At 42.5% G+C, this 11,933-nt stretch overlaps 2 protein-coding genes across 2 annotated transcripts in view; both read right to left on the reverse strand.

Annotated features, from left to right (window-relative positions):
* TAF4B (TAF4b RNA polymerase II, TATA box binding protein (TBP)-associated factor, 105kDa) overlaps positions 1-1,987 on the reverse strand; it is a 74,467-nt gene extending 72,480 nt beyond the window's left edge. The window contains exon 1 of the mRNA XM_014541468.1: positions 1,981-1,987. The gene's annotated coding sequence lies outside the window, so the exon portion shown is untranslated. The remainder of the gene's footprint in view (positions 1-1,980) is intronic.
* Positions 1-11,933, reverse strand: part of PSMA8 (proteasome subunit alpha 8) — a 23,993-nt gene that overhangs the window by 6,836 nt on the left and 5,224 nt on the right. Inside the window, exons 2-4 of the mRNA XM_005857087.2 lie at positions 10,255-10,381; positions 7,098-7,222; positions 2,710-2,832 (exon numbers count right to left, since the gene is read on the reverse strand). Coding sequence (XP_005857149.1) covers positions 2,710-2,832; positions 7,098-7,222; positions 10,255-10,381 — 375 coding nt within the window. The remainder of the gene's footprint in view (positions 1-2,709; positions 2,833-7,097; positions 7,223-10,254; positions 10,382-11,933) is intronic.

An 11,933-nucleotide genomic window follows, 5' to 3' on the forward strand; every position in this document is an offset into this window, starting at 1 on the left:
ACCCGGGGACCCCCACCCGGGGACCCACTCCCGGGGACCCCCACTCAGGGAGGGACCCCCACCCGGGGACTCACACCCGGGGACCCCCACCCAGGGACCCACACACAGGGGGGACCCACACCCGGGGACTCACACCTGGGGACCCCCACCCGGGGACCCACTCCCGGGGACCCCCACCCGGGTGGCACGTGGTACCACCACCGGCCAACATGCTGTCCATTTACTCGTCTCCCTGCGCCTCCGGCACGTCCGTTCTGAGAGCAGGCTGCCGGCTATGCTCAGTGTCCAGCATGTTCCGAGCTGAACGCTGCTGCTGACTGAACGGATCCTGTCTAGTGTCAAGTCTGGAGAAACACCTTCCCTGAACCCACATTCTCCGGTAGCTGCTGTCCCATCTCCCTGCTCCCCTTTACAGCTCAAATTCTTTTTTTTTTTTTAATATATTTTATTGATTTTTTACAGAGAGGAAGGGAGAGAGATAGAGAGTTAGAAACATCGATGAGAGAGAAACATTGATCAGCTGCCTCCTGCACACCCCCCACTGGGGATGTGCCTGCAACCAAGGTACATGCCCTCGACCGGAATCGAACCTGGGACCCTTCAGTCCGCAGGCCGAAGCTCTATCCACTGAGCCAAACCGGTTTCGGCTACAGCTCAAATTCTTAAAGGAGCCATCGTCACTTCCTCCTTCTTACTATTCTCTTTCCTCAATTTTCTAACTTGACCATTTCAATCCTATGAAAAGCTGAGAGAACAATGAACTACTATGCACCTTTTAACCTAGATTCATGTTATTAACATTTTGAGATATTTGTCTTATCTCTCCATTTACTTACACACACATTGCATGCTTTTTTAATGTTGAAGATGTCATAACATTTTGCCCCTAAATACTTCTGTCAATTCCCTTAAAACAGAGATTTTTAAAATATAACACTGTAAGTCCACTCCCCAAAGCTTGAGGCTGACACATACCATTGCCGAGTACATTTAATATCTCTGGTTGTGACTGTTCCCCATCGAGGATCTAATCAAAGACCTTGGGCGTTTGTCTGTTTAGTCTCCTTTGAGCTAGGAAAGTCTCCTGGCTTTTTTTTTTTTTTTTTTTTTTTTTTTTTTCAATGAACATTTTTTTCAGATCTTTTATTTTTTTGTTTTTATTGTTGATAGCATTACAGATATTTCCCATTCCCTCCCCCTGTCCCCCTCCTCCCAATTCCTACCCCCACCTCCAGGTTTTCACTACCCTATTGCCCATGTCCATGGACTTTGAAATAAAAAATGCTTCTATGTGTGACCTCAGGGAGCAACCACAATAAAATGGAAAATTACATAAATGTGGAAATTGTTATGAAACTGAAATGAAGAGTGATGATGTAATGATCAATGCAAACAGAAGATAGAGATTCAGGGTAACCATTCGTTTTGTTTGGGGCAGAGATCTGGAGGCACATGTACAAGGTTTCTAAGTGGCAGGAACAAGCCTGGTATTTGCAGCAGGTACACTCACAGCCTCTGACAGCCATGAGATGTGCAGGTGGCTTAAAGGGTGTGCCGCTAACACAGCATCCAGATCTCTGTGGTAAGAATACCAGCCACTGTTTTACTGGATTGGTTAACTGGTTTGTAAAGTAGTATGAGTATGGTCAGCTCAAATAAAATACGTTAGTTAATACAGGCTTAAAAATCAAGGCAAGATTTCCCGATTAATTTATCTGGATGTTAATATAGTAACATAAACTCTTCATCACATTATTTTAAAACCTAAGTATTTAAACCTTTTAAGAATATATTTTTTATTGATTTCAGAGAGGAAAGGAGAGGAGAGACAGATAGAAACACCAATGATGAGAGTCATTGGTTGGTTGCCTCCTGCATTCCCCACACTGGGGATGGAGCCCGCAACCTGGGCGTGTTCCCTGACCGGGAATCGAACCATGAGCTCCTGGTTCGTAGGTCGACGCTCAACCCCTGTGCCACGCCGGCTGGGCAGTATTTAAACGTTTAATAGTCAAAAATCACTTATCCTAGATTCCGGGGTATGGTCTTATTCTTATGTATCAGAATGTACAAAAATTCATCTCGGAACACCGCCACTGGTGACTATGGCCCTCGATCTGGGCACCATGAGACTGAAGTGCGCCATTAGACACAGCAGGTGGCTGGGTGCTGAAACACGAACAGCGGCTCAAAAACCAGCCGACAAATAAAAGCTGCATCCCAGGGATGGTGAGGCCGTCACTGCGATGTGCCGACACATGGGGATAAAGTCATGGTTTGGGCGCTCCGACTCCTAGAACAGAGGGTGCGCTGAAGGGTTCAGTGTGGAGCTGACAGGCTCTCTCATCTTTACTAAAAGCAGGAAGACACGTGCCTCTCCTCGGAGCAGCAGCCACGTGACGTGGCAGTCAGTGGAAGGGTGGCGATGAGCAGGGACTGGGTATTTCTCACCTGGCCATTCGTATGCACTTAGGGTTGTCACATCTTTCCAAACGTAAAGGAAAAACCCTGTGATTAATAAGCCAAAGTGTTTCTCTATCCACCAGAAACCATCATAATTGCCAACTGGCTAAATGGTGACATAAAGTTCCTACCACCATCAATATTTTCATTTAACATAATTTTCATCATGCCCGGTAAAGTGATAAAGCATTTATGGTGAATACATCTATTCAACTTCTTTTAATATATTAAAAATTCATGACTCACCTTCCAAGCATGGTAAGTACCAGAGGGATCGGTCTGGTACAGTCTTGGGATACCATCATCGTCGAAGCCTACAATTAGGGCAGAAATGCCAAAAGGTCTTCGTCCATTGCTCTGAGTGTATTTCTGAAAAATAAAATGTTTCAGTAATTACCTTCTGTATAGGCCAGTGTTGGCGAACCTTTTGAGCTTGGCGTGTCAGCATTTTGAAAAACCCTAACTTAACTCTGGTGCCGTGTCACATATAGAAATTTTTTGATATTTGCAACCATAGTAAAACAAAGACTTATATTTTTTATATTTATTTTATATATTTAAATGCCATTCAACAAAGAAAAATCAACCAAAAAAATGAGTTCGCGTGTCACCTCTGACACGAGTGTCATAGGTTCGCCATCACTGGTATAGGCCATACAAAGGCCATACTATTACTTATCTAGTAACACCTTCTTTATTCTCTATATCTTCCCGATTCTCTTCCCTCACTTTCTGAACTGACTTCAAATCCATAATTAAATTTTTAAAAATGTACAGTCTATAGAACGATATCCTGTTTACTTCTACATGGCCTTACTGCTGTTCTCCCATTGGTTTATGCACAGTTGGGTAACGTAACAAGATTGAGCCTTTGTGACAGCAGGGAACTGTGGGCCTCACACCGGGGGGCGCCCGGAAAGCTGGTTTTGGTTAGCTGTGCTTTAGATCACCCCTCCGCTTCCTGTGAGAGAGCTGACAATTGTTGTTATTATCAGCGTTCTTACATGACACTACTGTTATCAAATGTCTTTTCTTGGTACCATCATTGTCCAGTATATTCTGTCCACCGTACACTAAGTTACTCTACATAAAACCCAACCGAGACATTCTGTCGGCTCCAAAACAAGGGACTCTTTGTTTCTCTAAAGAAAAAGTGAGCTTTCTCCTCACAGTCAGCAGGGCACTGGGAACCAACTGTGTTTTCACTCGAGTGCCAGGATCTGAGCTCCGTCCGGGAGTGGGCCCCACACTCACTGTGCCTGGTGCCCCTACAAGAAGTGCAGAGGGGTCCTGACCGGGAGCCAAGACCACCCGGCAGGCAGCTCAGCAACGCGTGCGCCTCGGCGGCTCGAACAGCTTGACACCAGCTTTCTTCTGGACTCGTCTAGCACGGTATCTATTTTAAATGTTTCCATCCTATTATGCATGTGTTTTAACAGCCAATTCAAATTATGGATGCAAATAACTGGCTACACAAACATAAATGCACCTTTAAAGTAGGGTCTATGTTTTAATTTCTCTGTTTTAATTTAATCTCCTAATGCTCCTAGATCTCACTAACGTAAGAAGATGTGTGGCAAACACACCTTAGAGGACAGACCCTTCTACTTTATGTGCTTAGTCAACCGCTTTTTAAAATGGAAAAGTAATCTGTAGGTACCAGAGGTGTATCTAAAGCATCTCTCCTTTATCCCAGAACCCAGGACCCTTCTCAGTGGCAACTTACTCTTACAGACTTAAAATGTATCTATATATAAAACACCCTAATATGAAATAGACCGAACGGTGGAACAACCGAACAACCGGTCGCTACGACGTGTGCTGACCACCAGGGGGCGTGCACAGAACATGGCAGGCGTCGGCAGCAGGCGGCAGAGTGCTGAACATGGCGGGCATCGGCCACGGCGGGATGGTGGAGCAGGTGAGTGGGGGCGCCAGACCAAGGTGGGGCGCCGGTCGCTGTCACTGGGACGAGCCTCTGGTGGTTACTGAAAATTCTTTGCTCCCGCGCGCCGCAATTCCACCGGTGCTCGCACCTGCTGCCGGTGCTGGCCTCACTAGAACCCACTGCCAGCACCCAGCGCTGGCCCGGATCACCCCTGAAGGTTTCTCCACTTCCCCCTGCTCCTGAGGGGTGACTGGGGCCGCATGCACCTGCTGATGGTGCCAGCCCTGCTCTCACCCGCTGCTGGTGCCAGCCCTGCTCTCACCCGCTGCTGGTGCTGGCCCTAATTGCTCCGCCCTGTCAGCGGATGCCAGCCGGGCTGGCACTGTCAGCACATGGGAGTGGTGGTGGCAGGAGCGGGGCTGCCAGCAGACAGGGGATGGGGGGTGTGGTGGGAGGATGGGCCGAGACCCGCTCCTGTGCCCATCGCAGCCTCATGGCTCACAGTTTCTTTCAGGGTGCACGAATTCGTGCACTGAATCCCTACTGTTTCTATAATATTCTATACATAACCTTCATGTTTCTAGAAGACCTAAAAATTACAATTGGGAATCTTGTATACACAATGTTCCACACCTTGTTTTTTGGTGGATGCCTGTATAAACTCTGGAAAAAGCAAAGCAAATAAAAAAAGCAAAAAAATATAAAAATGTTGGACTTTCCTGCAACATAAATTAAATCTTAAAAATAGGGCAATTTAAAATTAAGTATGTAATTTAAAACTTTAATATATAGAAAGTATGGTCTATAAAAAAATCTCTATGTGGACAAATGGTAAAATCCATGCCAGAAAGTGTTCTAAATGTTTTAAATGTATTAAATCATTTAATCCAACTCAACAGAGTAGGTATTACTGTAATGCTCATTATGTAAATAAGAAAATTAAGGCAAAACAGGCTAAATAGTTGGCACAAAGCACTAACTTATGTTATACTTCTTTGCAAAATAAAAGAAAAATGAAAACCAGTGCTAATGATTCTTCAGGGGTACACTTACACATTGTTTATTGCATAATAAAAATTGGTTCAATTTTTTCAGAAAGTAATTTAGCTATATATAACAAAAGTCTTAAAACCAATTATAATCTCGCCCAGCCCAGGTGGCTCAGTGGTTGAGCACTGACCTATGAACCAGGAGGTCACAGTTTGATTCCCGGTCAGGGCACATGCCCGGGTTGTGGGCTCCATCCCCAGTGTTGGGTGTGCAGGAGGCAGCCGATCAATGATTCTCTCTCATCATTGATGTTTCTATCTCTCTCTCCCTCTCCCTTCCTCTCTGAAATCAATAAAAATAAATTTTCAAAAAGACCAATTCTAATCTTAAAAAATAACCCAATATAATTTAAAAAGAACAAAATCTGTTTCAAAGATGTTATTAAAGTAGCAATTTGAGAGCCAGCAAGTGAGAGAAGGAATGAGAAAATGAAATAAACTAGAAACATCCTAAGTAATTATGGATAGCAACTAAAATCAGTATTATAGGCAGACCTCTAAGCATCCAGACCACCATAAGAAAGAGAGTATCACAATAAAGCAAGTCTTAATTTTTTGTTGGTGGAGGGTCCTACTTTCAATTTATAATAAATGCAAATCTGTAAAGTGCAATAAAGTGAGGAACAATAAAAAGAGTTCTGCCTGGCTTTAGCTGGCTTGGCTCAGTGGATAGAGCGTCAGCCTGCGGACTGAAGAGTCCCAGGTTCGATTCCGGCCAAGGGCACATGCCTTGGGTTGCGGGCTTGATCCCCAGTAGGGGGAGTGCAGAAGGCAGTCGATCAATGATTCTCTCTCATCATTGATGTTTCTATCTCCCTCTCTCTCTCCTTCTCCCTTCCTCTCTGAAATCAATAAATAAATGTATTAAATAAAAAAATAAAAAGAATCCAAGAAGGTGATCTTAGGGTTTAAAAAAAAAAAGGAGTTCTGCCTGTATAGAGTTATATAAGGACTTTGTTGACATATATAAAAGCACATAAAATATTAAGTGAAAAGCATATTTGTCTACATCATGATTAGACTTAATATTAATGTACCTACTACGGATTCAGAAGTTATACCTGAACACTATCAGTTGTGTGTAGGTTTGTAGGTGAAAGAATCATGGGTATTGCTTTGGTAAACTCTAAAAATTGGTTCTCTTTACTCTATCTTCAGAAGTGAAGATATGCCCTTAAAAGATTAGATTGCTTGCTCTTTTTAATCCTATATAATAAAAGGCTAATATGCAAATTGACTGAACAGCAGAATGACCGGTCGCTATGATGCGCACTGACCACCAGGGGGCAGATGCTCAACACAGGAGCTGCCCCTGGTGGTCAGTGTGCTCCCACAGGGAGAGCGCCGCTCAGCCAGAAGCCAGGCTCACGGGGAGTGGGCCTAAGCTGGCAGTTGGACATCCCCTGAGGGCTCCCGGACTGCGAGAGGGCGCAGGCCGGGCTGAGGGACCGCCCCCTCCTGAGTGCGTGAATTTCGTGCACCAAGCCTCTAGTTTTAATATAATCTCCACAACTGATACTGATTGAGATTCCTAGTGATCAAATCAAACCGTTCCACTGCAGTAACAGTGTGAGTATGACGTGTGAGAAAGAATAGAGAACTTAGATTTCATAGACTAAATGACTGAAGTATTTGCATGTCCTGACCCATAATGGTAAAGGAGAAGCTTGGAGCAGTTGGTTGCTCTCTTGGCTTACCTGTTTTAAGGATGCTATGAAGCGAGTTATATACTCGACAGTGACTGGGTCCTCAACGGTAAGCTTATGGCTCTGGCACTCCACACGGGCTCTGGTTATTACCACTCGAGCATCAGCAGTCAGTCCTATAAAAGTAGTTGAACCATTACAAGAAAGGAGGACTTTTTCAATGTCAAAAGGGTTTTAGCTAACACAAAATCTTTCTTATAATGTCCTTTGTTTTTCTCAATATATGTCCATTATAAAGACTTTGTAAAATTCCTTGCAAATCCCTTACCTGACATTCTGACTTATTTTCTTCAGGGCTTAACTTGATGCATTCTTACTTACTTTTTAAAGAAAATGATGTTAAAGAATACTGGTTAAACACTAATGTTAAGTAAACTATTTCCAAAAGATTAAAATGATTTCATTCATAGATGGGCTGGTTGTTAGGGTTCATTAAAAATAATTTTTTAAAATCTCTGTAGTCATATTTTTAAAAACTTTTTCAGGGGGAGATATCAATGGCAGACTGTTCAAAGGTTGATGGTCTATCCTGATTCCAAAACTAATATACTTATTTCCTAACCATGAAGTAAGCTGGATTTCTTATGAAAACAATGAACATTACATTTCATTATCATCACATATCCACTGAATTCAAACTTCATTCAATATAACTTTGAAATATGTCTCAGCATTTTGTCTAAGATTAAGGATTGGAAAATAAAAAATGTGAAACCAGAAAAAGAAAACATGCCTTACTTTTATCATACCAAACATCATGTCATTAATTCCTAACACTTCTATAAGGAAATAAAGTAAGTGTCCCAAAAGATGAATGCATGGAAGCGTTTCTATTATATTAAAGACGTCTTTGGCATTTGACCTTTCCATGGCCAGTGTTTCCTTCCCCACTCTCTTAAAACCACATTGCCCACAGTCATTCAGTCTTTGAAACATCCCTTGCTCATCTAACCATCAGTATTTTGTAGTCACAGACTCTTGTTCCCCTTCCACATCATCTCCAATCAGGTGTATAGGAGCCAGAAGAATTGCTGTCCCTGAAGATGGTTAATACTAGTCAACAATAAGACGCTGTCAGAACACGCCACTGCTAGGGATCACCCTCACACTCGTGGGCCGGGTGCGAAGCACAAGCAGAGAGAGTTAAGGGAAGAGAAACTGATTCTCTTCTCCATGCAGATGTTATCTGAGGGAAAGAGATGGAAAGAGCCCTGGGTGGTGTGGTTCAGTGGATGGAGTGCTGGCCTGTGGACCGAAGGTCTCCAGTTTGATTCCTGGTCAGTCGCAGGTTCCCTAACTCTGGTTGGGGCACCTGCAGGAGGCAACCAATCCATGTGTCTCTCGCATGTGGAAGTTTCTGTCTCTCTCTCCCCACCCACTTTCTCTGGAAATCAATGGAAAAAATATCCTCAGGTGAGGATTAAAACAAAAAAAAGAAATGGAAAAAGACTGATTTAGCTTATCCTATGAATTAAAAGCTTCACTCATTTAGAAAATGTGATCAGACAGGAGATTTCTAAGTATTTTCCATTTACAACATATATGACCCAAAAGTAGAGAAACATAAAAGTAGCATACTTAGAAAGTTGTACTAAACTGAGTCAGTGACAAATTTGCCAAACCATATGAGTTATCATAATTGTGTGTGTGTGTGTGTCTGTTTTTAACATAATAAGCAACAATTATACTAATAAATACTAAATGGCTAGGGAAAAAAAAACAAATTCTATTTAAAGATAATATTGAACCCTAGCTGGTTTGGCTCAGTGGATAGAGCATCAGCCTGCGGACTGAAGGGTCCCAGGTTCGATTCTGATCAAGGGCACATGGCTGGGTTGCAGGCTTGATCCCCAGTAGTGGGTGTGCAAGAGTCAGCCGATCAATGATTCTCTCTCATCACTGATGTTTCTCTCTCTCTTTCCCTCTCTCTTCCTCTCTGAAATCAATAAATATATATTAAAAAAATAAAGATAGTATTGCAATTTCACTGTTTATAAATAAGCAATTATAGAATAAATGAGCCCTTAGTCCACTGCTTTTAAATTTATGCCACAAACTTACCTTGAAGCTATCATATTGTAAAATTTCTATTAAATGGAATTCCACATGGTACATGAAATCATTTTTTTTCAAATGCTTTGATTTTTTTCCCTAAGGACTGTTTTTCAAACATTAAAAATATAGTAACATCAACAAAAGAATGTGATTTTTTTCAAAATGGAACCGTATTTCTTTCTGATATGTGCTTGGATATGTACCTCTTATTCCCCACCAGAGGGAATAAGAGGTACCATATAATTCTATAGTTTAGAAACAGAACTGTATCATACATATTCTCTTGTAACTTATTATTTTTAATATATGTGAGGGATATTTCTCATGTCAATACATACAGGTTCTACCACCTCCTTTTTTAACTGCCACTAAATACTATTACTACTACTAATAATGTTGTAGTTTATGCTGAATGAAAACAAGCCTGTATTAAAAGGTTTTATGCCATATGATTCTATTCATCCAGCATTCTCAACAATGACAGAATTACAGAGATGGAGAGAGAACAGCTTACTGACGGCCAGAGGTCAGCGATGCGGAGGAGGGTAGCATGGGTAGCCTGTGGTAATGTAAGAGTTGTGTATCTTGGGTGTGGTGATGGCTACGTGAATCTATACTATGGGAAGCCTAATAACCCTACACACACATGCAAATGAGCGCATGTAAACCTGGTGAAATCTGAAAACAATCTGTGGCTTGTAACAATGTCCACTTACTGGTCTGAAGATGTTACCCTTGGGGTAAACTGGGTAAAGGAGACGGGGGACTACTTTGTTGTTGTTTTTTTATAATTTCCTGATCTAAAGTTATTTCAAAATAAAATTAAAAAGAAAACAGCTACCTACAATTACAATTAAGATAATATAATGTATACCTGCTGACATTTATGTTGTATCAAAACCAACTATCAGAAATCCTGGTTTACAGAGCTGTGATTTTCCCAGAAAAGACAGGGTACACTGTTTGTGTTGAATAAGAAATGGAGCGAGCTCCCTGTGTTGTGTAAATACAGCACCACAACAGCGGTGGTGGGCCCACATGTGTGACCTACTGCACAACATGCTCGGTATCATTCCTGTAGGCCCACAGGTACCTGCAAAAGCCATGCAGACGTGGTCATCCAGGGCACAGATTTTCCTCACAGTCCGCTCATCCTGAAGCTTGGCGACTGATTTCTTCTCTACCCCAAGTACAACGATATTGGTACCACGAATTCCAACCTGTCAAACCGTTAAAAAATATAGTTAGTTGTCAGTTTTACATTATATCAAGTTATTCTAACACATGCCTTAGAGGAAAATGCTCTTCCTTAAACATTCAGTAAAATTGAGAAAACAGACTTCTAAGAAAACAGCTGCGTAGATCCTGGCTTACTGAAGTCCATTACTCAAACTCAAAGCAAAGCAGACACACAGCTAGACTATATATATGGGAGACTATAGCACAAACGCTGAAACTATGAGCAGCTTAATCTCATACAACACACCTGAAGAGCTGCTATCTGAACACAGAACATGAACCAAAATGAAAGATGCTGGGAATCCATGTGCATTCCTCACAGAGGGCAGGCAGTGCCAGCATGGTGGTGGCCGACATCGTACAGAGCGCTAAGTAGATACATCCATGTATGTCACCATTTGGAGGGTCAGGGGTTGGAGGTCACAAGCAGCCAAGAGAAAGACCACATGCCCACCCCCTAGATCACTGAGAACAAAGCCTCCATCGAACAGGAACACAGCAGAAGAACCGCTACTGCTCCTCCTTCTACCCTTCCCTGGGGAAGGAAATGGGGGAAGTCTCACAAATCATGGATAAGGGTAGCAGTTCTCAAACAGGACTTCTGGGGAAGCAGCCCTAGTCTCAGGGACTCAAGAGTAACCTATGAGAATGTTAATTCTGTATTACAATAGCAATCTTCTATTTCGATATTGGTATTTGTGTTTATGATTGCCTGTGGCCAAGTGTGATCAGATTGTACTGTTTTATACAACATACCTAGGCAAAAGGGTGTATTCTGAAATTCATATTCTTTTAAAAAAGTTTTTCATTGATTTTAGAAAGAGAGAAAGAGAGAGAGAGAGAGACATCGATCGTTGTCCCACCCATTCATGTGTTTATTGGTCGATTCCTGTATGTGCCCTGACCAGGGGATTGAACCTGCAACCTTGGGCATCGGGTTGACATTCCAACCCACTCAGCTACCCAGCCAGGGCGTGACTTAGTTTTCTTGAAGTAAAAATACCGAACAGGTTAAATACAGACCTAGACCTGAGATTACATCTTTTAATTAAATAAAACGCTCTTCCAATTAAATAGGTAATTTATGAAAGTTTTTGTTCCAATTGTTCCCTCACTCCATTCAGGTCATTCAAGGCCACGAGGCCTTCCCTAACCATCCTGCCTGGTCAGCAGCCCTCCCTCCAAGTCCCACCTCCTATGATTGACGTGTTGAACTTCACACCCTACAGGGACCATGCCCTCTTATCAAGTCATGGGGCATTACAATTTAACATGTATTAGGACTCAAAGGAAATCTCAATATTTTCCCCAAATTGAAATAAATCAGTTTAAATTCAGTGATCACGAGATAATGCAATAAGCTTTATAACTCTCACCGAAACAATTCCCCACTAAATAAAGAAATTAAAACTGCCAACGGGTTGGGTCACGAGTGTGCCGCCTCTGCAGGCAGCGCCACAGCCTGAGCTGTGTGCAGAGCTCCCTGCTGAAGGGCTGAGTGACAAGCGGCCCATCCATCCTAGGGATGGCCGG

The sequence above is a fragment of the Myotis brandtii genome, unplaced genomic scaffold (assembly GCF_000412655.1).
Source record: "Myotis brandtii unplaced genomic scaffold, ASM41265v1 scaffold107, whole genome shotgun sequence".
Classification (NCBI taxonomy): Eukaryota; Metazoa; Chordata; class Mammalia; order Chiroptera; family Vespertilionidae; genus Myotis; species Myotis brandtii.